The 23,802-nt window shown below is 45.6% G+C and overlaps 1 protein-coding gene across 9 annotated transcripts; it reads right to left on the reverse strand.

The window, feature by feature from the left end:
* Positions 1 to 1,949: 1,949 nt before the first annotated feature.
* MCM10 (minichromosome maintenance 10 replication initiation factor) lies at positions 1,950 to 22,356 on the reverse strand. 9 transcript variants are annotated; one of them, XM_065049266.1, is made up of 21 exons: positions 22,114 to 22,209; positions 21,427 to 21,500; positions 20,407 to 20,459; positions 19,292 to 19,609; positions 18,398 to 18,502; positions 17,672 to 17,806; positions 17,060 to 17,234; positions 15,555 to 15,720; positions 14,741 to 14,908; positions 13,382 to 13,498; positions 11,837 to 12,036; positions 10,750 to 10,850; positions 9,637 to 9,738; positions 9,404 to 9,521; positions 8,282 to 8,510; positions 7,460 to 7,619; positions 6,412 to 6,530; positions 5,089 to 5,202; positions 4,015 to 4,160; positions 3,772 to 3,814; positions 1,950 to 3,402 (listed from the first exon to the last, which is right to left on the reverse strand). In XM_065049266.1, exons 3-21 carry the CDS (start codon positions 20,411 to 20,413, stop codon positions 3,319 to 3,321), a joined length of 2,607 nt encoding a protein of 868 aa, XP_064905338.1. In that variant the 5' UTR covers positions 20,414 to 20,459; positions 21,427 to 21,500; positions 22,114 to 22,209; the 3' UTR covers positions 1,950 to 3,318. The 9 variants fall into 9 exon arrangements, with proteins under 9 accessions (XP_064905338.1, XP_064905340.1, XP_021153907.2 ...); XM_065049268.1 differs by lacking the exon at positions 21,427 to 21,500 and having other exon boundaries at positions 7,478 to 7,619; positions 22,198 to 22,356; XM_021298232.2 differs by lacking the exon at positions 21,427 to 21,500 and having other exon boundaries at positions 22,198 to 22,356.
* Positions 22,357 to 23,802: the final 1,446 nt, after the last annotated feature.

Below are 23,802 nucleotides of genomic sequence, written 5' to 3' on the forward strand. Positions count from 1 at the left end.
GGTCCTAAACCCTTGGTGGTGGGATGAGGTGTCTGCACTGTGGTTCCCACCTGGAGACAAATCCTCTTGGTAGTCTCTGGTTTGACTACAACACCAAGAAGTGTGACAAGAGCAAGACTTTACGACAGGATCCCAGCCTGGCTCAGGGAGTGATTTTGAGTATCCTGTTTCCTGCATCTCTTCCCATGCCCTCGGTATAACTCTGGCACTTTTGAATGTCCCATTTGGTTCGTGACAGAGGATTCATGGAGAGACTTCACTGTCCGGTGTTATTGCTGTATCTGAGTTGACTGCAGAGGGAGCTGCGAGCACAGAGAAGAGCTACACATGTCCACCAGATTCCCAGGCTGTGAATTTCTCTTACTTTGTCTTGGAGAAACAAGGAAAGGCAGAACTTTAGTTTTGGTTTTAAAAATCTGTGCATCTCTTGACTAAAGATTTAGGCTTAAATTTCCTCTTTCAGAAGAACAAACCCACCCAAGACCTTGCAGATCATCTGAACTCAGCAGTTGTCCCACCTGATGAGAGACACGTCTTCACTCCTTCCCATGACAGGTCAAGGGTACTTCAAAGCCTGGGGAAACAAGCTTAGGCAAGCTCCTCTCAGCTGTGTGCAAGGCCAGCTCAGCTGCACCCTTGCAATGCCAAGGATTCTGATCTCTTTCCCCCAGAAGACCCTGGGCAGAGTCAGATCTGGCTTCTTGGCTCCTTCTCAGCAAGGCTGCGCACTCATGGGTGCAGGACCATGTCCCTGGGAGCGCAAGGATCTGCAAGCTCTTCCTCACAGGGTAATTGAGCAAGGACTGGAGTCCAAAGGATGCTTCATGTAAATGTGACCCCCTGCATAAAGGATCTACCTGGTAAGTGCTTTCTTGTTCTGGTTCCTACCCATCCCAACCAGCAGAGGTTCTGCAGTCACAAGTTTCCAAAGCACAATCCCCACCAGGTGAAGTTGAGCACCACAAGTTCAGTTCACTCTCCAAAACTGGGCTTTTGGGGCAAAAAAAACCCACAGCCACAACAACCATAAATATATTAGGGTTTCCTGGCAGAGTGCAGCTGATTTGAGCATTATCAGAGGGACCTGCAGCCACAGCAGAGCTGCAAGGTCTTATCAGCCTCAGTGATCCCAAAGTATCAAGCTATTTCCATCAGAAAGGAGATTTTATTTTGCCATCCTGTGAAAAGCCCCCATCTTTTCGTTTAAAACCATCACCCTTTGTCCTGTAGCATCAGGCCCTTCTAAAAAGTCTGTCCCTTTTCCTTGGGTGAAGCTCTGATACCACTCACCAAGGCCAGGATGGAAAACGCGTCTGAGCATCAGCTTCCAACTAGCCAAATTTATGTGCTTTTTGCCCTCTGTATAAGAAACACCCAAATACTGCATTACAAAATCATTTTATGCTAAAACAAAATAGTTGCACTGAGGTTGAACAGCTGAGGTACTTCAAAGAAAACCTGACCTACAAAACCAGATTTGCTGGAATTATTTTAGGTAATCAAAGAAAAATGATCGTGAGAGATATGCTTTACTTCTTGATTACTTTTTTCTAGTCTCTCTCTTGATATACTTCTATTAATGTAAGGTTATTAATCATCTTAATGGAATTATAATTATCATAGATGAAATTAATATTATTTAGATAAGATTCTATGCATGATTATGTTTTTAAGGTTTCTATCATCCTTTTTCCATGCAAAATAAAAACAGTGGATCAAGAGTTTCATGCAAGTTTCAGCATGAGCTTCCCTGAGAAAGCATTAGTACAGCTAATGACTACATGGATTTAATTTTTATATTTAAATTAGAGCAAAAGCATGTTTGGTGGCTGCGTTGTATTAGTTTTGTAGTTCAGATATTCTGCTAAATGTTGAATGACCAAGCTCACAGGCTGAGCAAGCAACTGCTCCTCTTCCTCAGATAAATGATACCATACAAACCCAGGGAGTGATTTATTGCTCATTGTATTTATTCTAAATAAGGAATCAACAGGAGACATTCCCAAGCAATGTCACAGTTACGTATTTAGTCACCTACCAGTGACACCCCTCTAATCTAATGGTATCAACATGAGTCTGAAATGTACGTCACGTGCTGAGCATAGTTGCCCAGCAAAAGCACCAGCAGATGAGCTGCAAAAAAATGAGGTAAACCTGTCCAATTGCTTCAAATGAAGCAACTTGTTTCTCTCCCAGCCCCTGTGCAAGCAAACAAGAGGTACTGATTGACAAGGCCACAGGGACCTGTGAGACTGTTGGTGGCAGCTTCACCAAATCACGAAGGCACCGGTGGGTTTAGGCACTTAAAAAGATTCCTGTGGTCCTGCGGGGCATGAGCGAGGGAGGAGGAGCAGGACAAGATGACCAAGTGCCACAGGCATCCCTGCAGAGATGTGCTTTCAGAAAAGGGCCTGGATGTCCCGCTTGGTCAGAGACAGCTCCTGTCCCCCATGCAGCTGACATGGCGACGAGGGAAGATTTCAGGACAATCTAAAATGCCAGAAGAGTAAAAGTTGTTAAGTGTAATCACTGAGCTCCTTAAAACCACTCAAAAAAACGGTCCCAGATTCCTTAAAATCCTCTTAAAAGTGGGAGCTGGAGGTTTGTAGCTGGAAAGGTGCCGTAGTGTCGGGACAGGGCCAGGGCTTCCAGAAGAGCCCCGGCCAGTCTGCAGCGCAAACACCACAATGTTCACAATGCTGAAGCCACCAAAAGGTTTTTGAACACATCAGCCAAGGAGACAACACAGGAACCATTTGACATCTGTGCTTGAAGGTTAAAAGTGAGTCATTTTGGAGCCAATGACAAACTGCCCTGTGGCTAAAACCCTCTCACACCTCTTTTTTGGCCAACAGGTGAAAAACCTTGACAGGCTGGCCTTTACACAGCATTAACTTCACAAGTGCTTGTGGAATCTACAGTCCTCCAGTTCATGATGATTTGTCAACTTAAAATTCTGGTGGGTCAATCTACACCAGCTACTCAACATAAACTGTGGGATCCCTAGGGATTTCTTGGTACAAATTCCTCCCTAGATGTCTCTTTTCTAGGTTAAATCTTGTAAACAAGTTGTTAGTAAGAAAGATCAAGCATGAATATGTATTTCACTTGCAGCCTTATTCAGTCAATTTTAAAAAGATGAAAGCTGAATATCCACGCAGTGGCCTGGTGGAGACTTTGTGGGTGTCCTTCTTATCAGGAATTGACTCCTTTGCTCATCCAGCTCTAAAACCAGAGTCCTCTTGGCATTCCAGGGAAGAAATGTGTGTTTTAGACACAGAAATCCCTCCCCATGTTGGGAAAAATACCAACTCTGGGTCACTTAAGACTATTGAGAAATTTTGGTTGTTCCTCTCCTCTTGGTAAAAGGGTTTCTCCACCAATCTTGGGACCTTTTTTCTCCTAGAAATGTGAATGATGGAGAAAAGAAGTTAAAAGTGTGGATAAGATGTCACCCAAACATTTCTTTAACAGAAGTTGCAGTAGGGCTAAATTATCTGATTAAATATTGACAGACACTCTAGGAATCTCAGCATTCTGAATTCTTACAATTTTGGTCTGAAGCAAAGTCCCCAGGGTTAAATAAAACAGAATTTCAAGAACAGAAAGCGAGAAAGTCCACTAAAACACCGCTCCTGGATGTACCAGACAAATGCAGAGCTGCCTGGTTTCACTGGGAGCTCGTGAGGGCACCGAGGCCACGCGTGGGACAAAAGTACCAAGAGAAGCAGCCAGAGTGCTGAGGTGCTCACACCGCCGGCTCACACTCACCTTTAGCATCCCGTCTCGCTCCCACTTGAAGAGGCCACAGGTACTGAAAGATGAAGACGGTAGGTGAGGAACACTGCAGGGTGTTTGCTGCACGGTACGAGGGCATCCAAAACTACCCCCATGCTGCTTAGCACAAGGGCTAACGTTCCCATTTTAGGAGATGGGTGTGTGCCTCCCAACAAGTTCCCCATGAACGGGCAGCGCAAACGCTCCAGTCACTATTTCACGTGACTCGTTTCTTACCTGCAGGGCTTTTTTGGGAGCCTGTCAAGGGAAATAGCTCGGTTTCCACAAGGACATTTGAAAAATCGCTTGATGGCATCATGCCAGTGGTAGTCGTGGTTGTCCTGCACACACGTCTCCAGGGGCTTAAAATAGGTGTAGTTACACTGTCAGGGAGGAGAAAGAGCTGTGAGCGCTTCATCAGAATGTGGGACCTGTTCCATGGCTGAAGAGCCAGAGGAAAGCATCTGGGTCTTCTGCTATCCTGAGGAATCCACCAGTCTGAGATCATGACCCCAGGCTCTGTCACTGCCACACCGTGGCCCTGCTCCCCGCACCTCCCTGTGCAGCCCCAAAACAGACAGGAAAGAGGGAAAGTCCAGCAGGGATTGACACTCTGGGAACAGGAGGTAACTCCTTCCTTCCTCCCAGCACATTTGGGACAGTAACGGAGCTCCACTCCGCTTCCTGATGGCAAAGTTCCTGGACACGCAGATATAAGAGGAATCCCACCCAGTGTTATGTTTTCAAGGCACCTTGCTTATTTTTGTCATGTAATATGGGGAACTGAGCGTCCTGGTACAAAGCAATTCAAGGAAGAAATACATAAATATTTTCAGGATACCAACAGCCAAGGAACCTGCTGGCAAAAACATGGAGTTGAGGTGTTCAGCACAGCACTGAAGCTGCCTCGCCAGTGTTCTTGTGTCTCAGTCACTCAGAACACAGGCTGCTCTCAGCAACAGGCATAACAAACAGAACTGTCTCCATTTGAACCCTGCACTGGACTGTGGCCAAGAGAGTGACTGATGGGAATCGCAGGATGGTCCAGCATCATTTTGTACTAGATGTGAGGAAGAAATGTTTTACACTGAGGGTGGTGAGACACTGTCCCAGGTTGCCCAGAGAGGTGGTGGATGAACCATCCCTGGAGACATCCCAGGCCAGGCTGGACGGGGCTCTGAGCAACCTGATCTGGGTGAAGATGTCCCTACTCATGGCAGGGGTGGCACTGGATGAGCTGTGAAAGGTCCCTTCCAACCCAAATGATTCTATGATCCGTATTTCACTCCACTGCTGTTACCCTTCACTCACTGTTTTACATGTCACAACTCGACATTTCAATTCTTTAATGCTCCTCATCTTGTCTTCCATTTCTTCTTTTTTCACCAGCGGCTGAAAGTATTGCTCCTGCAGTTCAGCCTCAACCTGTGAACACACACACACACACAAAGGGTTGTGGGGAGGCAGAGATGTGAGAAACCACTCCATAAATGGCTTTAGGGCAAATTACTTTTAGGCCTCCTTGAAGCAGACTGCACTCTGGGAGCCAGAGAAACACCAAATTATCTCTTTTTAAAAAAAAAACCCCAACATATAGTGCATGTGCTGTGCTTCACCAACACTGAAAAGAGCCGCCTCTGAGATGTATGAGTGGGAGGGTTTAACAGCAGCACATGCTGCTGACATAAGCACATACCTACAGGGACAGTGCAGGGAGAGGTCAGGTGGGTAGATGTTACAAATGGAATTGGTTCTTTGCCAAAATATTACTCCTCAGAAGACCTTAAAACAACTAGGACTTCATACCAATAGAATGCGTCCCAGACAAGAGCCCTGTGCCACCAGAGGTGCCGTGTGCCTGGGGACACACTCAGCAAAGACCCCGATGGGAGAAACTCAACCTCTTAGCCCTGCAGGGCAGCTGCTGGCGTTACGTAGGCTCCACAACCTACACAAGTCCCAGATGAAGATAGAAGCTGTTTTTACATGGCCAAGATGTCAAGAAATGAGGGACAAAACAGCCACGTGGCTGGTTTGGTTTTAAGGCAGAAGGATTTCTCTGATCATCCACTAACAAGGAAACTTCACTGTGTGCTCAGAGACCTCCGAGCCACAAAGACGATGGAGTGGAGCATCTCCCTTAAGAGGAAAGGCTGAGGGAGCTGGGGCTCTTTAGCTTGGAGGAGACTGAGGGGTGACCTCATTAATGTTTATAAATATATAAAGGGTGAGTGTCAGGAGGATGGAGCCAGGCTCTTCTCAGTGACACCAGTGATAGGACAAGGGGCAATGGGTGAAAACTGGAACACAGGAGGTTCCACTTAAACATGAGAAGAAACTGGAACAGGCTGCCCAGGAGGGTTGTAGAGTCTCCTTCTCTGCAGACATTCAAACCCGCCTGGACACCTTCCTGTGTAACCTCATCTGGGTGTTCCTGCTCCAGCAGGAGGATTGGACTGGATGAGCTTTCGTGGTCCCTTCCAATCCCTGACATTCTGTGATTCTGTGACCCCTCTCATCAGGACCATGTGGTGCCTCTGACACATTTGCGTGCCTGCTGCTTGCTGAAATTATAAGGAGTACAGCCAGCTCCCCAGTTCTGAGCCCCCAGTCACGGCTGGATTCAGGCCGTACCTCTTTCAGGACACCCGTGTGCTTGGACTTGGCCTTCAGAACTTTCTGGAACTCTTCTGACTCCAGATAGGCCAGCTGCTCACGCCGCTTCTTTTGGGCAGGCTCCAGTTCATCCGTACCTAGGGAGACAAAAAGGCTCAGTCCTACAGAAACAAAAGTTGTGATCTCTAAGCACAATCACTGCAGGAGACTTTGGAAGTCTCAGGTCTCTCAGGTAGATGCCTTGGTCAAACGGCAGCCTTTCAAAGCTCAGGAGAACGTGAAGCCAAGTTCAAACATGGTTTCAGAAAAAATAAAACCAGGCATTTTTAAAAATAATATTGCTTGTTTTCTCAAAGCACTGTACAAGGAATTTTCACACTACTCCCAGGGGAGCAAGCAGTGTTGCCTCCCTGACTGATGGAGAAGCTCTAAAGGGAATTAAGTGATTCACAGAATCACAGAATGTCAGGGATTGGAAGGGACCTGGAAAGTTCATCCAGTCCAATCCCCCATGGAGCAGGAACACCCAGATGAGGTTACACAGGAAGGTGTCCAGGTGGGTTTGAATGTCTCCAGAGAAGGAGCCTCCACAACCCCCCTGGGCAGCCTGTTCCAGGCTCTGTCACCCTCACTGAGAAGAAGTTTCTTCTCAAATTTAAATAGAACCTTTTGTGTTCCAGTTTGAACCCATTACCCCTTGTCCTCAGCCAAGATCACACAGTAAATCACCAGCAGGCAAACTCAACTTCCCATGGAAAATTCAGACACCTTCCCAGGTGGGACTAGTTCTGGGTTTTCCTTGGTTAAATCAGCCATTTTATTGCAGATGTCAAGTGCCAGAAGAAAGTGAACAGAGATGAGGGCAAGGAGCTATCAGAGATTACATCTCACACTCTCTTCACAGGATTAGAGGTTGTTTAGCTTTGCAACAAACCCTCTGAGTTCTAACCAGACATAATTTGGCCTCTCTTTGGCACAGCAGTTACGTCCTTAACCCGTCAACTAGTGCTCCATTCAGCAGGAAATAAGCAGATTTTTTTCTGTTCCAGAAGCTAACGTTACATACCATTCACTGCTTCTGCACCTTGTGGCTGAGCAACATTTTTCTCAACTCTTTCAACAATTTCTAGGACATCATCAACATCAGCTCTTTTCCTCTTGACACCGTTTGGGTCAGTTTTAGCAAGAATCTGGCCTTTTGCTCGCAGTCGGTGTATCGCAGCCAGCTAGAAAACAGGGAAGAGCAGCAAATGTGTTGGCGACCAGTCAGGCTCCCACGTTCCTACTTCCAGAAGTAGCAGAGGGAGTTTGTCAAACAGAGAAGACAAGATCCCCTGGCCTGAGCACTGAGGTGGCTGAAGAGAGGCCCAACAGAATTCCCAGCCATGCTGTACACTGTACATCTAGCTCACCACATCACCCAACCTCTCGTGACTTCCCAAACCACAAAAATCACTCCTCCGAGGTGCTACCAGGCTTGGTATCTCTGCAGCTGTGCTCTGACTGCTTCACAAATCAGTATGTTTTCCAGAGAAATCAAATTACTTTAGATTTCCACATAAATTGGGAATAATTTGGAACTAATAGAAAATTGCGTACAACCTTCCATACTCTCAGAATGCTAAGACCCCTTCTTCCTTGCCGGAAGAGACAAGTTTCTTTGTCAAACATGTGAACAGATCTTTGCCAAGGCAAGATGCGGTGTGTTCTGGCTAGAAACCAAAATTATCCAAACTCATGGCACAACAGAGCTGAACTAGTTCAGTTCACTGTCGCCTACCTGGCAAATAAAACACCCACAATCCAGTGCACCAGCAACGCCAAAGAACAAACATGCACAGTTCAGCACTCCAGGGATTTTCAGCACAAAGACTCAAAGAGCTGTTACCTTTTTGGCCTCTGCCAAACTGTCAAGCTTTGGTCTTGGAGGTGGAGACCTGTCAAAGAAGAGGATATCTTCTCCTTCTGAGAAGCCTGTGCCCAGCCTGGGCCTTTGAGGAGTCGACATTTTGGCAGCTTTGGGAAACTCCACCCCAGGCACTGGGGAATGGAGCGATGATTGTTTGGAGGAGGATGGGAGAGCGGGGCTGCCGGCTCTACTTGTGTTCTGGAGAAACCTGGTAAGACAAAAATAATCCATTGAAATAGAGACACAAGTCAAAGAGACAGAAAAGTCTGAGCAGCAGAAAGGCATGGGATACAGACTGATTTTTCACTAATTGGCCTTTTATTGCTAGAAAAACATGCAGCTATTTAGGCATTTAAGAGAGTAAGACAAGGCTGGTAAGGAACTCATTGAGTCACTGAAATCAAGAGTGCTTTGAAGTCACCAAAAGGAGTGAACAACCAATTGCTTTCAAAACTAAAACCAGAGAAGCAACAAATGAAGCTGGGAAGTGGGAACTGAAAGCACTTGGAAAATGGGCTTCTTTTAAAGAACAGGCAGTTAAGCAGTGGGACTCCTTGTCACTGGAGTCACATAAAAGTTTAGGTTTACTCTGGTCACAATGGAGGTTGAACAGGTTCATGGGGAAAAAATTCCTTCAGAGATACTGTAATTTGCCTTTAACTTGTGAAGTCCCCAAAATACACGCTGTTGCAGGCTGGAAGAGTATTTGGGGGAAATATAACGATTGTGCCTTGTCTTGTTATTCTCCTTCAGGTTCTGTTTTGGCTCCTGTTGAGACTTCTGAGGCTACTTGGCTACATAAATCTCAGTCTCACCCAGGGTGACTCTTAAGAGGTTTTTCTTACATTTGTTAAAAAGACAAAACACTTGGCAAATCTTAAGGTTCAGAAGACCCTTGCAAGCCAGCAATGAACACAACCAGGAGTCCTAATCAGTCTCTTCCAATCACGCCTTCCAGGTACTGGGGCGTTTGGTTCTCCAACGAATACTGGGGTATTTCTATTTAAATTGAAGTTTTTATTAAAACAGCAAAGCTCCTCCCAAAGTTATGCCTAGGGCCACAATAATAGGACCCTTCCTGTGAAAGCCAGTATGTATTACCGCCTCTGAATCTCTTCAGATCGCTTTTTTCTGGCCTCCAGCAATTTCTGTTTCTGTTGCTTGAGCAGCGCTGAAGCAGAGACAGACTGGAAACTGGCCTCTTGCTTCTTTTCAACATCTGGGGAAAAAAAGGGAAAACAAAACCAAAATAAAATAAAAAGCTACTAATGTTTGCTCAGAAGGAGGTTGAATGATTTCAGGAGTGGGTTTTCCTTCAGGAAAAAGGACAATACCTGCTTTGGTCCAGTGTTTGCAGAGGTTTCGTGCTCCAAAAGTTGGCTGTGCCAGCAGCTCCTTGAATTCCTCAGAACATTGCATGGGTCTCTTTGCTGCACCTGGAGCAGAAGAGGCAGAAATACAAGAGATTTGGAGCAAGGAAGAGAAGCGAGCCTGGTTTTAGATATGCAGAACAGTCTAGGTTGGGAGAGACCCGCACAGATCACCTGAGTGAGCACCCCCCAAAGCCAAGCCAAGTTCTGTCATATATTTGGTTACCCAAGGCCGTGTCCTCACAGAACACATGACAAGGATGTCTCTACACCTTCAGCAATTTCATCAGTCAGTTCCCTATCAGCCTTGGCTGCGTCCCACTGTTCCCATTTTTAGAATGGCTGAAATCCCTGAAGCCACCACATCTTATCCCTGGAGAATTAAGAGCAGCTAAAAGCCCAAGACAGGACACACACACGCTGTTGTCTGAAATGGAGGCAACTGAGGGAGTGGGAAGATGTCAAGAGGACATCTAAGTGGCATCTAGAGCACATAGTTTGAATAACCTACTGTCTGCTCTCCACTGAGCATAAAGAGGGAGTTTTACAGAAATTAAATGGAGGTGGAAAAGATCCCAAAGCCTATAGAAGGAACGTGCTTTGAAGATCACAAAAGAAAAGCCCTAGAAACAGGCTGGGTGCTCAGGAGGTCCCCTGCATTGCAGACCTGACTGTTTTATACTTAGTATTCCTTGGAAGCTTCCGAGACTGACAGAAGTCATTTATTTTAATCAAATCAAATAAATCCTCTGGTTCCAAGTTCTTAAAATTTCCAATTCCCATTAATCTGGCAAAGATCTTCTGTCACTGTCCAAAGACAGAACAGGAGACTTGATTCAGCAGCACTGATGAAAAAGACACATGGAGCTACACAGTTGCTCAGTTACATTTGCCTTGCAGCTGCAGTCTCAAGAGGGAAGAGGAGTTTTGATCAACTGAGAAAGCAGCCTGCAAAGGGCTATCTCTCTACAAAGCAATTGCCAGATTCATTCAGTGAGTGTCAGGGTCCTGGGACACAGCTACATGTCAAGCTGGCAATATCTGGAGGGTAAAGTGACCACACGGGGAGTTAGGTACCAATTTTCTGCCTGGTTTCCTGGACAATTGCATCAACTCCTCTTACGACCAGATTGGAGAGTGTGGTTTGAATCTTCCTTTTCGGTGCTGCAGCTGCTGCACTAGAAAGAAGAAACAAAATCAGATCATCAGAGTTTTCCCATGCTTAGGGCAAGGACAGGAGCTCAAACGCTAGGCTGGTGCTTCAACATAACTCCAAACACCCTAAAAGGTTTCTTCTGTCATCTGTCTTTGGGAAGGATGTGGATCTACACCTGAATTCTAGTACAATATTTAGGATCTCCCATTTCTTTCTGTGTTGAGATTTATGTTTCCTATGAATTGAAAGAAAAGTAAATGTAGGTAATGGCTAAGATGTGCTCACAGTTCCAGGGGTGGAGAGGAGGCTGGAATGACTTCATTTCTTTGGCGTCACACCAGTTACCGAGGGCAGTGGGAAGGGCATGAAAACTGTGCAAGCACAAGGCCTGATCCAGCTGTGACTCAGGTCTTTCTGCAGCTGGGGTCTGGATGAACAAATCCCCACAGAAGGACCTGGCCCCCCAAGCTTGTTATGACATGCACACTGATCTACTGATCTTGGTCACTTAACAATACGCAGGGTGTACTACCATCTCTTCATTAACATGTACTGATACAGTATTCTTTCAGTCAAGGAAGAGGAAATACAGAATACACCGAGTCTGGGATTAAATGCAATGAGCCATAACCAAATACAGTAAGGGAACAGCACTGAAAGATACTCATCTCTGAGACTCGAATGCTTGGGATCTCATGATAAAGTTCATTTTATCTGCTGAAACACAGTGCTGCCTGGCTTCACAACACAGTGTTAATTTAGAGATAACAACCACCCCTTTCCACATCTTAGCGCTGACTGTTAAAATTTTCCTATCTAATAGCAGCTGTTACCCCAAGGGGGCAGGAGGATTACACCAAATGTGGGGCATTTATTTCTATTTAATTAATGTAGTTAAGTCAAAGCGATCTCTAACTAAATAGACCCCCTTAGAGGCAGCTTTAGGCTCACTTGTATATGGGAGGGAAATTCTGTTCAAAAGCAAGGAAAATAAGTGGTTTATCTTACACTGAGGCTGCATACGCTGCTGAAGAGACACCTCCATAGTAAAACCCATCCTGACACAGCCTCTCCTTCAAACTGGGATTTTTCCGACCAACTTTTTTGGGAATGTGGCCACCGGAGAAGGTGGACTGCAGATCTGCCCGCTTCGAGCTGAGCTTCTTGTACTGGGATTGCACATGATACTGACAATATTCACAGTCGTTCTGAAAATAAATGGGAGAAGCCTGTTGCAGAACACCAGCGATTACAGTTTACTTCATTCCCCCTACCCACATGTATCCTTCTATAGCTAAACTAAAGTAATATCTCTGTTGTAGTACTCCAGCGTTTGACCTACTCAGCAAACACTCCAACAATGGAAAACAAAACTAAAATTGCCAATACTAATCACTGGAAAAAACCCCTGTGCGTCAAGGACTCCCTCCACTCCAGGAGTTTTAAGGCCATTCCTCAGCTGAAATAAATTGAAGTCCCAGGTACTCTTGTCCAGATTCTGTATTCCTGACTCCGAACTGCACGCAATTTTACTACTGGTATGAACACAAAGGAAAACTAATACTGGAGTAATATTTGATGCACTCAGTTCAAATTAATTCATGAGGTTTCAGAGTCATTTGAGGGAGTTTGGAACTGAAAATACTGAGCCTGCCAGTCAGAGACAGCAGTGCCATAAATGCACTCAGGGTATTCTTCAACTTCTTACCAAAACAAGCCTCCATTCTCATTGATATTAATCTGTCTCAGATTTCCATAACTGCAATTATCTCACAATCAGACTTTTTTGTTAATTAAACACAGCCAGTTCCTTCATGAGGTTCTTCTGCCGGACAGCCATCCAGGTGGCACTGGGACATCTCACTGACATGGAGAGCCCCATGCACAACCACCTCCTGAGCCTTGTTCTGCTACAGGTACCTTCGCTGTTTGTCTTCTTCCCACTCCATACACTTTTAGTTCTTTATTCCTTCATTTTCACTCCTCCTTCTAAGTGCCACCCTACTAACACTAACCACTAACCCTTCTGACTTGGACAGAGCTCCTTTCAGGTATCATAACACAAGTCCTTTAAGCTAGTACAAGTCAGTGCTGCCTCTGGAAAAAAAAGAATCCCAGCACCTTTTGCCTCTCATTTCCAGTGTCAGGTATAAATATTCTGCCAGCTTGTGGGCACATTGGGCCACAGAACTCATTGGGTTAAAACCATCCCCAAAATACACCATTCCCAAGAAAAATCTCCTGTTGCTTCATCTTGGATGAGTTCTCCAGTACAGTGTGGAAGCTTGCAGCAGCACAAAGGGGAGCTAAAGCGTATGGAGATGGTGACACTGATGAGTCGTAGACCATCTCCTTCCACTAGCTTTGCATTTACTCCTACAGTGCTGTCACAGAAGCAGCTCCTCTGGGTTTCATTTTGCACCTTCACCACCTACTTTAATTAATTACAAGTTAAGATCCAGAAAGAAGTCCAAGAGTCAGAGCATCAGTATAAAATCAGCAGCCAGATTTTTACCAGCAGCTTAAGGATGTCCTGACTACTGGGATACAGACCAGGTTCACAATCTGCGCACATGGATCACCGTTCTTCTTCCTGGCTTTGCAGGTGCCCATGTCCAGAGCTTCACCCATGAGGAGGATCTTCTGTGGATGGTCAACAGACAAACACACCTAGAAAGAAATCAGAAAATGCCTTCAGGAGGACTGGATGGACTTCTCTCCGGATGTCACTGTTTTGGCTCTGGTCCAGTTTGGTACCTCTGGTATTAATAATGTCGTTTTAAAATGCGGGCCTAGGTTAAGAAATCCGCATGCTCTGTTGAGACTCTGTTATAAAGAAAAAAAAAGGTCAATTTCTTTCCCACAAAGAGATGAAGGACATTGGATTTCTATGCTCAGAGCCTCAGGAAACCAAGGACCACCAAAAGCAGCTCCAGCTGTGCTCTAAATGATGGTCCTGTACAACTGCGTGGCTCTGATGCCACCATGGCAAACACCTTCATCAGGGGATGGGAAGAGGAGGAGATGGACAAGAGCTCTCGGTCCAAGCAAAACTGACGCCTGTGATACAATAAGTGTCATCTTCACACCACCCAAAGATACTGGGACTTTTATCTGTAGGTAAGAAACACTTGGAGAAGTTTTAATATAGATCTACCTGTAGACATTTAGCTAAGAAGAATTATTCTGAACAGTTAAAGACAGCCCTTACATTGAATCTGGTATGCCCTTCTACTCACAGACAGGACTTTCTACGGCTTATTCATGTTAATTTAAGCAATTATATAGCTTAATAGACAATTAATGAGACTCCTGATTTTTCCATTTGGAGAATTTAAAATGCAAAACACTTCATCACCAGCTACTAGGTCAAAATTCCCCTTGACAGAAGTCAGTAAAAACGTTTTCCATTTCAGTGCAATAAAAAAAAAGATATTAAACATTGATAAATAAATCAAATATTGCTTCTTCTCAGTCACGATGTTGGAACCACAAAACATTTTGCAATCACATCTCATGCTTAAATTAGAAGCGAGAAATGAGCTTCCCCACCATTTTCAGCTTTGAGAGACCTCTTGGCTGAAATAGGCACTGCACTGAAGTAGCTCAATAAACTCAAATGAAAATACACTCCCTACATCTATGGAAGAGATGATTGAGACCGAGAGCAGATTAAACACTTGAATAAACTCTGGTTTTAGATGCTTAATATGACTTCTTGAAGTTCAGTCTTCCAGAAGGCCAGGAGCAAATACTACAAATACATATCTGAATGCAATTCAAACCGTTCAGGCAAACTGCTGGAATTTCAGCCTTAACACATGTTATAAAGCTAAATCTCAAGAAGATCTGAAAGAGTTTCAGCTACGGGTTTTTATTTGCAGCTGATGGGCAAGTGAAAAATCCTCTCACCTCATCTGAGCCTTCTTTAGGTTTCATAGGATTGGCGTTGAGCAGCCCGATGACTGTGCCTTGGTCTGTCTTCCAGTGCTCTTTGTGGACATCACCGAACAGGAAGAGCGAGACACACTGATTGAGATCCCGCAGGTCGTTCAGCCGCCAGATGCTGAAGGTTCTGCCCTGGAACAGACATTTGCTTTCCTTTCAGCAATCAGCAAGGGGACACTGAGTGCATCCTCTCCAGCTGTTGCTTTTAAAGAGTTAGTCTTATTTCTCCCCCTGCGTTTTCCTGATTTAGAAAAGCACAATTTGTAACCTCAGCAGAGGTCAGGTATATCTCCAGCCATGCCACACAGCTGGTTATGGGATTCTTAATGACAAACCAACAAAGTAATACCACCAATCTTCCTGACATTAAAGCTGGACAGCACTTTTTCTTGCTGAACAAGAAAGTCATAGAATAATTTAGATTGGAAAAGACCTTTAGAATCATCAAGTCCAACTGTTAACCCAACACTGCCAAGCCCACCACTAAACCGTGTCCCTATACGCCACATCTACACACCATTTAGATACCTCCACGGATGGTGACTCGGAATTTCTTACAATAGTGCCTGGCACAATTGCACTAAATAAGCTAGGGTCTTATCCCGAAAACTAAAAGCAGCATTACCACATGAAACCAGATGAGCAAAGACCTTTAATACAGTAGCTTTTCATTAACTATGTGGAGTTGACTGATTAAGTTAAAAACCTAATTAGTTTTTCAAGAAAGACAACCAGCATTTTGCTGGGACTAAGTAAGAGATACAGTGAAGTTACTTACATTATTTGCACTCTGAGGAGTGACCTTCTTCACAATGACTCCAAATGTCACCCAGTCCATTTCCTCCAGATTTTCTGCAGCAAGTTTGCTTTTGAGCTGGGACAGTCGGATGAGCTTCCGGTTTGCCATTTTCCTCTCCATTTCAGCTGATGAAACCCGGGGTTTTCTATATCAAGTGATGGCATGTAAAAGAACAAATCCATTGGCATAAATTCACAGAGAGAAACAAAACCATCCAGCATTCTCCTAGGGAGACTATGTCTTGCTGTGAAATATCTCTGTGAACCCTGAGTTCACTTGAAACAAAGCCTCCCAGTTCAGGACAATGTACAAATATCAGAAAGTTACTGATCATGCTGGTTTTTGTCCAAAAAGCTGCACTGCAACTTAGCCCCAAGCCTTCGTTAACTCTGCTCATTTCAGGAAGGACTAAGTATCATGACTGTCTGAGCAAGGTTTGGAAGCCCAGCGTGATTTCTGGTGAGGAAAGACACCGTGAGTATTCAGAGACCTCTTGTGGCCACCTCGAGTATGGGGATGGCAAGTGGCTCCCAAAAGTTCTCAGCATGGAGCAAAATCTGCTCAACAGGAGCATACTTGGGTTCTGCACATGCACGTTGCTTCCCTCCTCCACCACTGAGGACATCCCAGGGGAGGCAGCACTAATGAAGTGACAGCTTTTTTTGGTTAGAAAAGAGCAAAGGTGAAAATAGAAAACATGGTACTAAGACAAAAGTCTATGTTACCGATTTACTGATCAACCAGCCACTGCTGTGGCTTTGTGTGCCATCTCTAATGACAACTGACTAACCTGACATGGTTAAACAAAGTATACCCTGTTTCACTAAAAATAAAACCTGTCCTGAAAATAAGCCCTAGCGTGATTTGTCAGGATTTTTGAGGATGCTTGAAATACAAGCCCTACTCCAAAATTAAGCCCTAGTTAGAGTTCATAACAAAGTCAATTTAAATAGTGTCCAGGCAGCCATACATGTAAAAAAGTAAGCATCTTTTGGAGCAAAACTTTTATAAGACCCTGTCTTATTTTTGGGAAAACAGGGTATTATAATTACCCCTTTCTTTCTGTAGCACTTGTGGTACTTCATGAAGCACCTGAGCAGTGACTGTCCCTGTGCTGGTAGGTTATTCAGGCTCCTGGCCCTGCTAGGCTGATTAATTAATTGCCAATAGAATGAAGCAGGACAGATGTAACAGAATGTGATGACATGACTGTATCTGAATAAATGTTGATTTTTTTATTCAAGAATAAATGTAGATTATTGTTCATCACATTCCCTGAAAATAAGCCCTAGTGCGTCTTTTGGAGAAAAAGTTAATATAAGACCCTGTCTTATTTTTGGAGAAACAGGGTATACATCGAATCAGAAATCCAGTCCCCTGCACAGCACTTGTGTGACCAGCACGACAGGATGTTGGACTGATGGGGTTTTCTCTCCCATTACTGGAGAACTGACATCCCCAGAGCCCAGTGCTGGGCTGCTGACCTTAATCTCAGTCCCGAGAAGGTTTCCACAGACACGGGCTGGGGTGCTGCACTGGGGCATGTAGGCACGTGAGGAGTCTTCTCTTTGGGCACCTTACTGGGTGTGTTCCCGGCAGCAGACTTGAGAGGCTGGAATGCCAGACTGAGGACTTTCTGTGGAATAGGAGTCTTGTTCTCTTTAGAAGGAAAAAAGAAAGAAAAAAAACCTTGATACATGCTTAAGAAAAGGATGTAAAACTTATTTGTACTGAACTGGTCTCCCAGTCAGCTGGGAACTAACTGACAGCCCCAGATCAGTCGCATGTAACTCAAGCAATAAATTCTGCCTGGTGAGGAGCTTCCCAGAGCAGCTCTCACTTGACAGAGATGCTAAACTGTAGAATACACAGATGCAAGCTGGACTGCTGTCAGTGATGGGGTTAACAACACAGAGCGCAGATCCACTGCAAAGAATACAACAATTAACTCTCTAATAAGCTCTGTAACCAGACTGCTACTGGTGCACAGACTAGCGTCAGGCTATACTGGATGTGTCTGCACTGCTGCTGGGAACTAGATCAGCATTTGACAAAAGCCCAGGGTGTTTGGGCAAAAGGCAGAGTGAGAACAGTACCTGCTGAGGATGCTTTTGGTTTCTGGACTCCTCGCCTGGCTGGTGGTAAAGGATTGCCCAGCTGGGCCGAGAAACATGGTGACTCTTGCAGCTTCTGAACTTTTCTTTCCTTTAAGGGTAGACAGGGAGATTTACCTGGCCAAGAACACAAATATTTATGAGATCTCAGGATTTGGACACAAACATTAAGAACTAGTCCAAACTAAGTAATTTTTTTGAATAACAAGCCTAGGTCAGGGTCCCACATGGACACCCTTCAGCTAAGTTGCCATCATCTGACATGCAACAGCTGGAAAAGCCTCTATGATTCTTCCTCATGAGGACGTAAAACTCTGGATGTTACTGAAACCACAAAGCTGGGGAAAGTAGGAAAATCCCCTTACTTTTTAATTTTATTACTACATCCAGTGTGTTACAGCAACAAACAAATCTGTATTTTCTATGTGTACCAACATCTGTCAGTAAGAAGGGACATTTCCAGCAGAACACTGCTGGAGCACTTCAGCCAGGAAAGCCGCCCCATGTAGATCAACCCACAATGCAGGTACCAAAACTGCAGCTTGCTGATTTAGTCTGTAGCTGCAGGTAACAGCCTGTGTGGGAATTCACCAGACCACTGTTCCTACTTGTTACTCAGTGCCCACTTCAGGATTATCTTGAGTCTTGCCTATAAATTGCATGTTGGTAGGCCAACAAATCATAAATCCATTTAATTAGTCTCATTACCAGGGCTTTTCTTCTCAGTGCCTGAACTGGATTGCTGCCCAATTGCAGTCCTTTGCAACTGCTCCTGTAATATCTTCATCTGTTCTTGCAGCTTTCTCAGCTCAGCTAGGAAAGAGACGAGAAGGATAATAATGAAGACAGTGGGAAGCCATGGCAAACAGGGATTTAGGAGATCCCTGCGAGCGTGGCAGTTTTACTGCGTGACAGGAACTTAGAAAACAAAGGCTAGAGCCATGATACAGATTCCCTTGATTCCACACAGCTCATAGCGAGGGGACATTTTTCCATACAGCCTGGAGCTGACTTGTCTCATATAAATATTTTACTTGACTGTGGCACATTCTTTGCCATGTTGCATATGTCTTTCCTACAGAACATAAGACAATTTAAATGGCTTGTGAGCACTCCTTAGCATAAAGAAATACTTCTGATATAATCAAATATGGGGCCTGGACACAGGAAAGCTCAGTGACCAACTCTGCTTCCACACTGATGGGTACAGCAGAACCTCCTGACAGTAAGTCCTGGGGGGGAAGGGTTTGTTGTGCTGGTCAAAGATGCCAGGACAACAGCCCTGAAGATTGTAGCAACATCGCTTTTCCTCAGACAAGGCGCCGGTACACAGGCAACCTTCCCTGTCCTGCTCAGCTGAGCTAGTTTAGTCTCCCTGGTTTGGTTTATTTCGGTCCTTTGTCTTCTTTTGAGAAGATAGGTTCGGTAAGTTTGGCCACTGAGCACTGAAAACTGGACTTAGAAACTTTGACAAGGAATTTCTATATTCCCCCTCTGGGCACCATCCTGAAGTGAGAAGCAACAGGCCCTGCCTTCTGCCCATTATTTATCTATAGACAAGATACGTATGATAAAACAGATAAAAGATGCTGTTGCAGAAACCTTGCAGCTCTTCATTGGTCTTCTCTTTTGTCTGACTGGGAGTTGAAGTGTGGACAGTTTCTTCTGCCGCCTCCTCTTCCAGCAGGTCATCCACATCTCCAAATAGCGCAGCCAGGTTCTCCTTCTGCTCATCGATCATACTGTCTTCGGTGTCAACCTCCTCGGTGTAGGACACATCGTCTTCTGCATCAAAGAGCTCATCGTATTCATCTGGTTCTCCCCCCTCATTCTCTGGGGCATCTTCCTCCTCAGGATTTCCCTCCTCGGTTGCCTCACTTTCTTCCAGGAGGGAAGCCAGCAGATCCAAGTCATCGTCAGCTAAGGCAAAAATTAAACTCAGCATTATTTCTGTTCGGTTACAAGAAAGCTGCCAAGCAATAAAATATCCAAGATACTCTAATCACAAGCTAATGACAACTGAAACTAGATCAGAGCAGCAAGTGGCATTTAAAAAAAAATAAATTAATTTAGCTTTGGCTAAAGGAAGATAGAGTAGCTTCCTGATGTCTGGTTGGATGGAAACGTGGCTGCAGACACTCTCAGCTTGTGATCCAGGCTGACAGTCAGCATAAAACTTGCAGGCTACTTAGCAGCGGCTTTTCCTCCTATGCATGTTTGCACTATAGCTGCTGTTACAAAGAAAAGCCTGGTGACCTGTAAAGGTGCAGCCAGGAGCTCTACAGAGACACCCATGTGGCTTTTGCCAGTGGAAGGTGAAGAAGAAGATGCAAGGCAGGCAAGAAAGCATGTTCTCAGGTATGGTTTGTTCAAGGAAGAGAACAAAGAAATATGGACAAAAGGGACAAATAATAGAAAAAAGAAAATCACGTACAGAGAGAGGAATGGGACAGACAGAGCAGAACTGAAATTCAGAACAAACCAAGAAATGTATTTAGCCTTTGTTGCTGAAGAAAACGCAAAACCAGGGAAGGGACAGAGCAACCTCACAGGAAGGTGACAGGAGTGAAGGCAAAATGCAAACCTCAAATGGTTCTGCAACATAATTTCTTTTGTTAAAAAGTTTACCAAGTTTTCTGAACACTTGAACTTATTAACAACATATTGATCAGAAGACAACCTTCTTACTGAAAGTAGAAGAACGCTTTCCCCCTTACCTTCCATGATTTCACCAGGATCTCTTCAAGTGCCCCTCAAGCAATAATATTCTCTGTTATGGGGAGAACAACAGTGGTATTGTTAAACAGATATAGCTCAATTAGAAACATATTGTGTTCAGGCTCCTTATTTGACAATCTGCAAACCACCACCTTGTCTTTGTTTACAGCCACAGATAAGGACTCCACTAAATTTAAAACCCTCATGTACATTTTCTACCTTCAAAGTCTGACTTATGCTGAACTCACTGTAGTGTAAGGGCTCTACTTTTGGATAAAAGCCCACAACAGATGCAGATTTTATGAAATGCCTACCATGATCTCACAGTAACAACCATTTCCACCTCACCACTCCTGCATCATAATAATAATTAGCATTTAACTGAAGCAAATCTTCCACAAAGGATTCAGTCTACACTTGAAAATGTGAGCAGAGCTAAACCCTGCTACCTTCTTCCAATAGGGTTTTATGCTTAAAAGCGTATATTTTACTTTTCTCACAGCTCCTCCATTTCATGGACACATACCCATGGAAAATAATCAGCACAGGCAGACATAAATGGCCAAGGAAAGACTGGGTAAGGAGAAGGGAAATCCACTATGGACCGGTTACTCACAAACGCAAAGTGTAACTTTGTGCTTACAGGTCTTCCTGCAGAGACTTTTGTTTTGCCCATAAACTCCATTTTTAATAGTTCTCTCTTTTGCTCCAAAGTATTAATTTTCAGCAAAGAACAAAAGAGAATTTGAGCGCATACAGGAGCAGGCCAGGGACCCCACACAGCCCCACAGTGACCCCACACAGGGATTCGGGTTCAGAAAACACAGATGCAAATTATCTTTTTCGGCAAAAGGTTGAATAAACTGCTAATAGTGCTTTGAGAAAGATGTGGTTTGCAGACCCGAGCTTCTGAGTGATTAGGACTGTTTATTCTTCCCATCGCAGACCTTCCCACTCTCATCAGATGCTTTCTATGCTATCAATTCTGGGGCTTCAGTCAACATAGCTTGTGGGTTCACCTTCATTTACATCAGCATCAGCTTGGTACACCTCTTGGTCTTCTTACGGCAAGGAAATGAAGCCAGATTTTGCCCTGGTATGAGAAATATATCTGCTGTGCCTGCAGCTCGGCTGTAGTTGGGGTAAGCGGGTCCAAACCCAGATCTGTAGGCTCAGGGCCAAGCTTCACAGCAGCATAGGCAAACTGCACCTGGCATGGGAAGGGGGTCCCCTACCGCATGTGCCCCCTCTTACCCTAAAACCTTCCTCACCACCAGAGCAGGAGGCTGCTAATACAGGAGCAGGAGGCTGCTAGTACATGCCTGTCCCTCATGTCTTCTAGCATGGGTGGACAGGCGGCCAGGCAGAGGCCCCGCTTGGGGCTGGTGTACCTGGGTCCCAGGCCTGGGCTCCGCGGTGCCCCCGGCCCACCGGGATCGCCCCCCCTGACCCTCTCCCCACAGCTCCCAAAGCCCGAAAGAGCTCGGCTGTGCCGTGCCCGCCGCCTCCCCTCTCCCCACGGACCCAACAGCTGCGAGATCCCCATCCGCGCTCTCAGGGGATCCCCGGAATCCACCCCCAACCGCCTTAGAATCCTCCTTCCTCTCACGGCTCCTATCGGCTTCCCGTCCCCGCTCGGCTTTCTCCCCCACCCAGGGGAACCCCGACCTCCTCCAGGGCTCCCCCGTGGATCTCCGATCCCTCACCCCAGCCTCCGCCCCCCGAAGATCGCTCTGGGGGCTGCCGGCCCCCCAGTCGCCCCGGCCGTTCCCTCACACAGACCCGCTCACCGCTGGCCGCGCGCTCCCCGGCACCCGCCAAAACTTCAATCCGGCACCGCCCCCTCCCGCGCATGCGCGGCCGCCACTCCGGGGGTGCGCGCCCCGCGCCATCGTTAGTCCTGGCAGCAGAGGGCGCCGCCCGGCGCCATCTTGGTTGCGGGAGGGCGAGCTGTGGCTGCTGGGGTTGGGGCCAAGGGAGGGAGCGGCGACAATGTGGGGTTGAGCTGCTGTGCTGAGTGAGGTCACGGGTGGGGGGATGATGACGTCATGCCGGTGTTACATGCCTCAGAGGGGCTGCAGGTAGTGTCCCCACAGCCCTGGGTGGCCCTGGGTGTGACTGCCCGTGTCTGATCAGTGTCCCCAAGGGTGGTTAAAGTCAGCGTCACACTCCTCTGAATACCCTAAAGGAGTTGTGTTAAGCGAGCAAGTTCAAACTCAGGTATTAGAATCAAAGAATCATTGCGGTTGGAAGAGACCACCAAGATCAAGTCCAACTGTGAGCACTGGCACTAAAACATGTCAATAAGAACCTCCCCTCCAGGGGTAGTGACCCCACCACTTCCCTGGGCAGCCTGTTCCAATTCCTAACAACCCTTTCCATGAATAACTTTTTCCTAATGTCCAATCTAAACCTCCCCTGGCACAACTTCAGGCCATTTCCCCTCATCCTATCACTTGTTCCTTGGGAGAAGAGACCAACCCCCTCCATGCTCCAAGCTCCTTTCAGGCAGTTCAGAGATCAGAAGGTCTCCCCTCAGCTCCTGTTCTCCAGCTGAACCCCCCAGGTCCCTCAGCCGCTCCCATCACACTTGTGCTCCAGCCCCTCACCAGCTCCGTTCCCTTCTCTCAACTCGCTCCAGCACATCAAGGGCTTGTAGCAAGGGGACTGTCCTGTGCACTTGACAGGATTTTGTGGTCCGGTTCAGTATTTCTTCAGTACAAGCAGCGATGATTCTGTGAAAAATATTTCTGAATATGCACCAGCTTATTGCTCTAGTCATTTCCCCATTGCATCAATTATATGCTGTGTTAGGGCCTTTCTCTTTCTGAAGCCTCTTAAAATCATTAATTTGGACTTGATGGATGCATAAGTAATTCCTCTGTTGGCGTTTCACATTGATTTTCCGTGTTTTCATTAAGGTTAATGCTCCTGAGGTGAAATCAGCTCTATTACCATTCTATTAGCTTGATTTTGGCCTAGTAGCATTTCCATCAGATTTTGATCACTGCGGAATCCATAACTATCACAAAGCTCCTGTAATAAAATTGGATTCAGGGAAAGAAAGCCCATAAATCCTGTTGTCTCAAGGAACCACCTAAAAGCTGGTAAGAGATTGTGTCTGCTGGGAGTACTTGTAATTGATGAAGAAGGTTGCAGCCAAGCCCAGGAACACCTCTTCACAACAGATGTCAGTCAGCTCTCGCAGTACCTGAAGCTACAGATGAAGCTGGGTGAGAAGATGAGTTACAGGTAACAAATAAAGTAGAATCCAGAGTCTACAAGGGATAATTAGAACAACGGTGACAACCAGCAAAATGAAAGCGACTCCTCACTTTAATTATAAGGGCAAAAAAGGGATGGATTGTTGCTCCTCGTATCAGTAGCTGAGAGTT

The sequence above is a fragment of the Columba livia genome, chromosome 1, assembly GCF_036013475.1.
Source record: "Columba livia isolate bColLiv1 breed racing homer chromosome 1, bColLiv1.pat.W.v2, whole genome shotgun sequence".
In the NCBI taxonomy this organism is placed as follows: Eukaryota; Metazoa; Chordata; class Aves; order Columbiformes; family Columbidae; genus Columba; species Columba livia.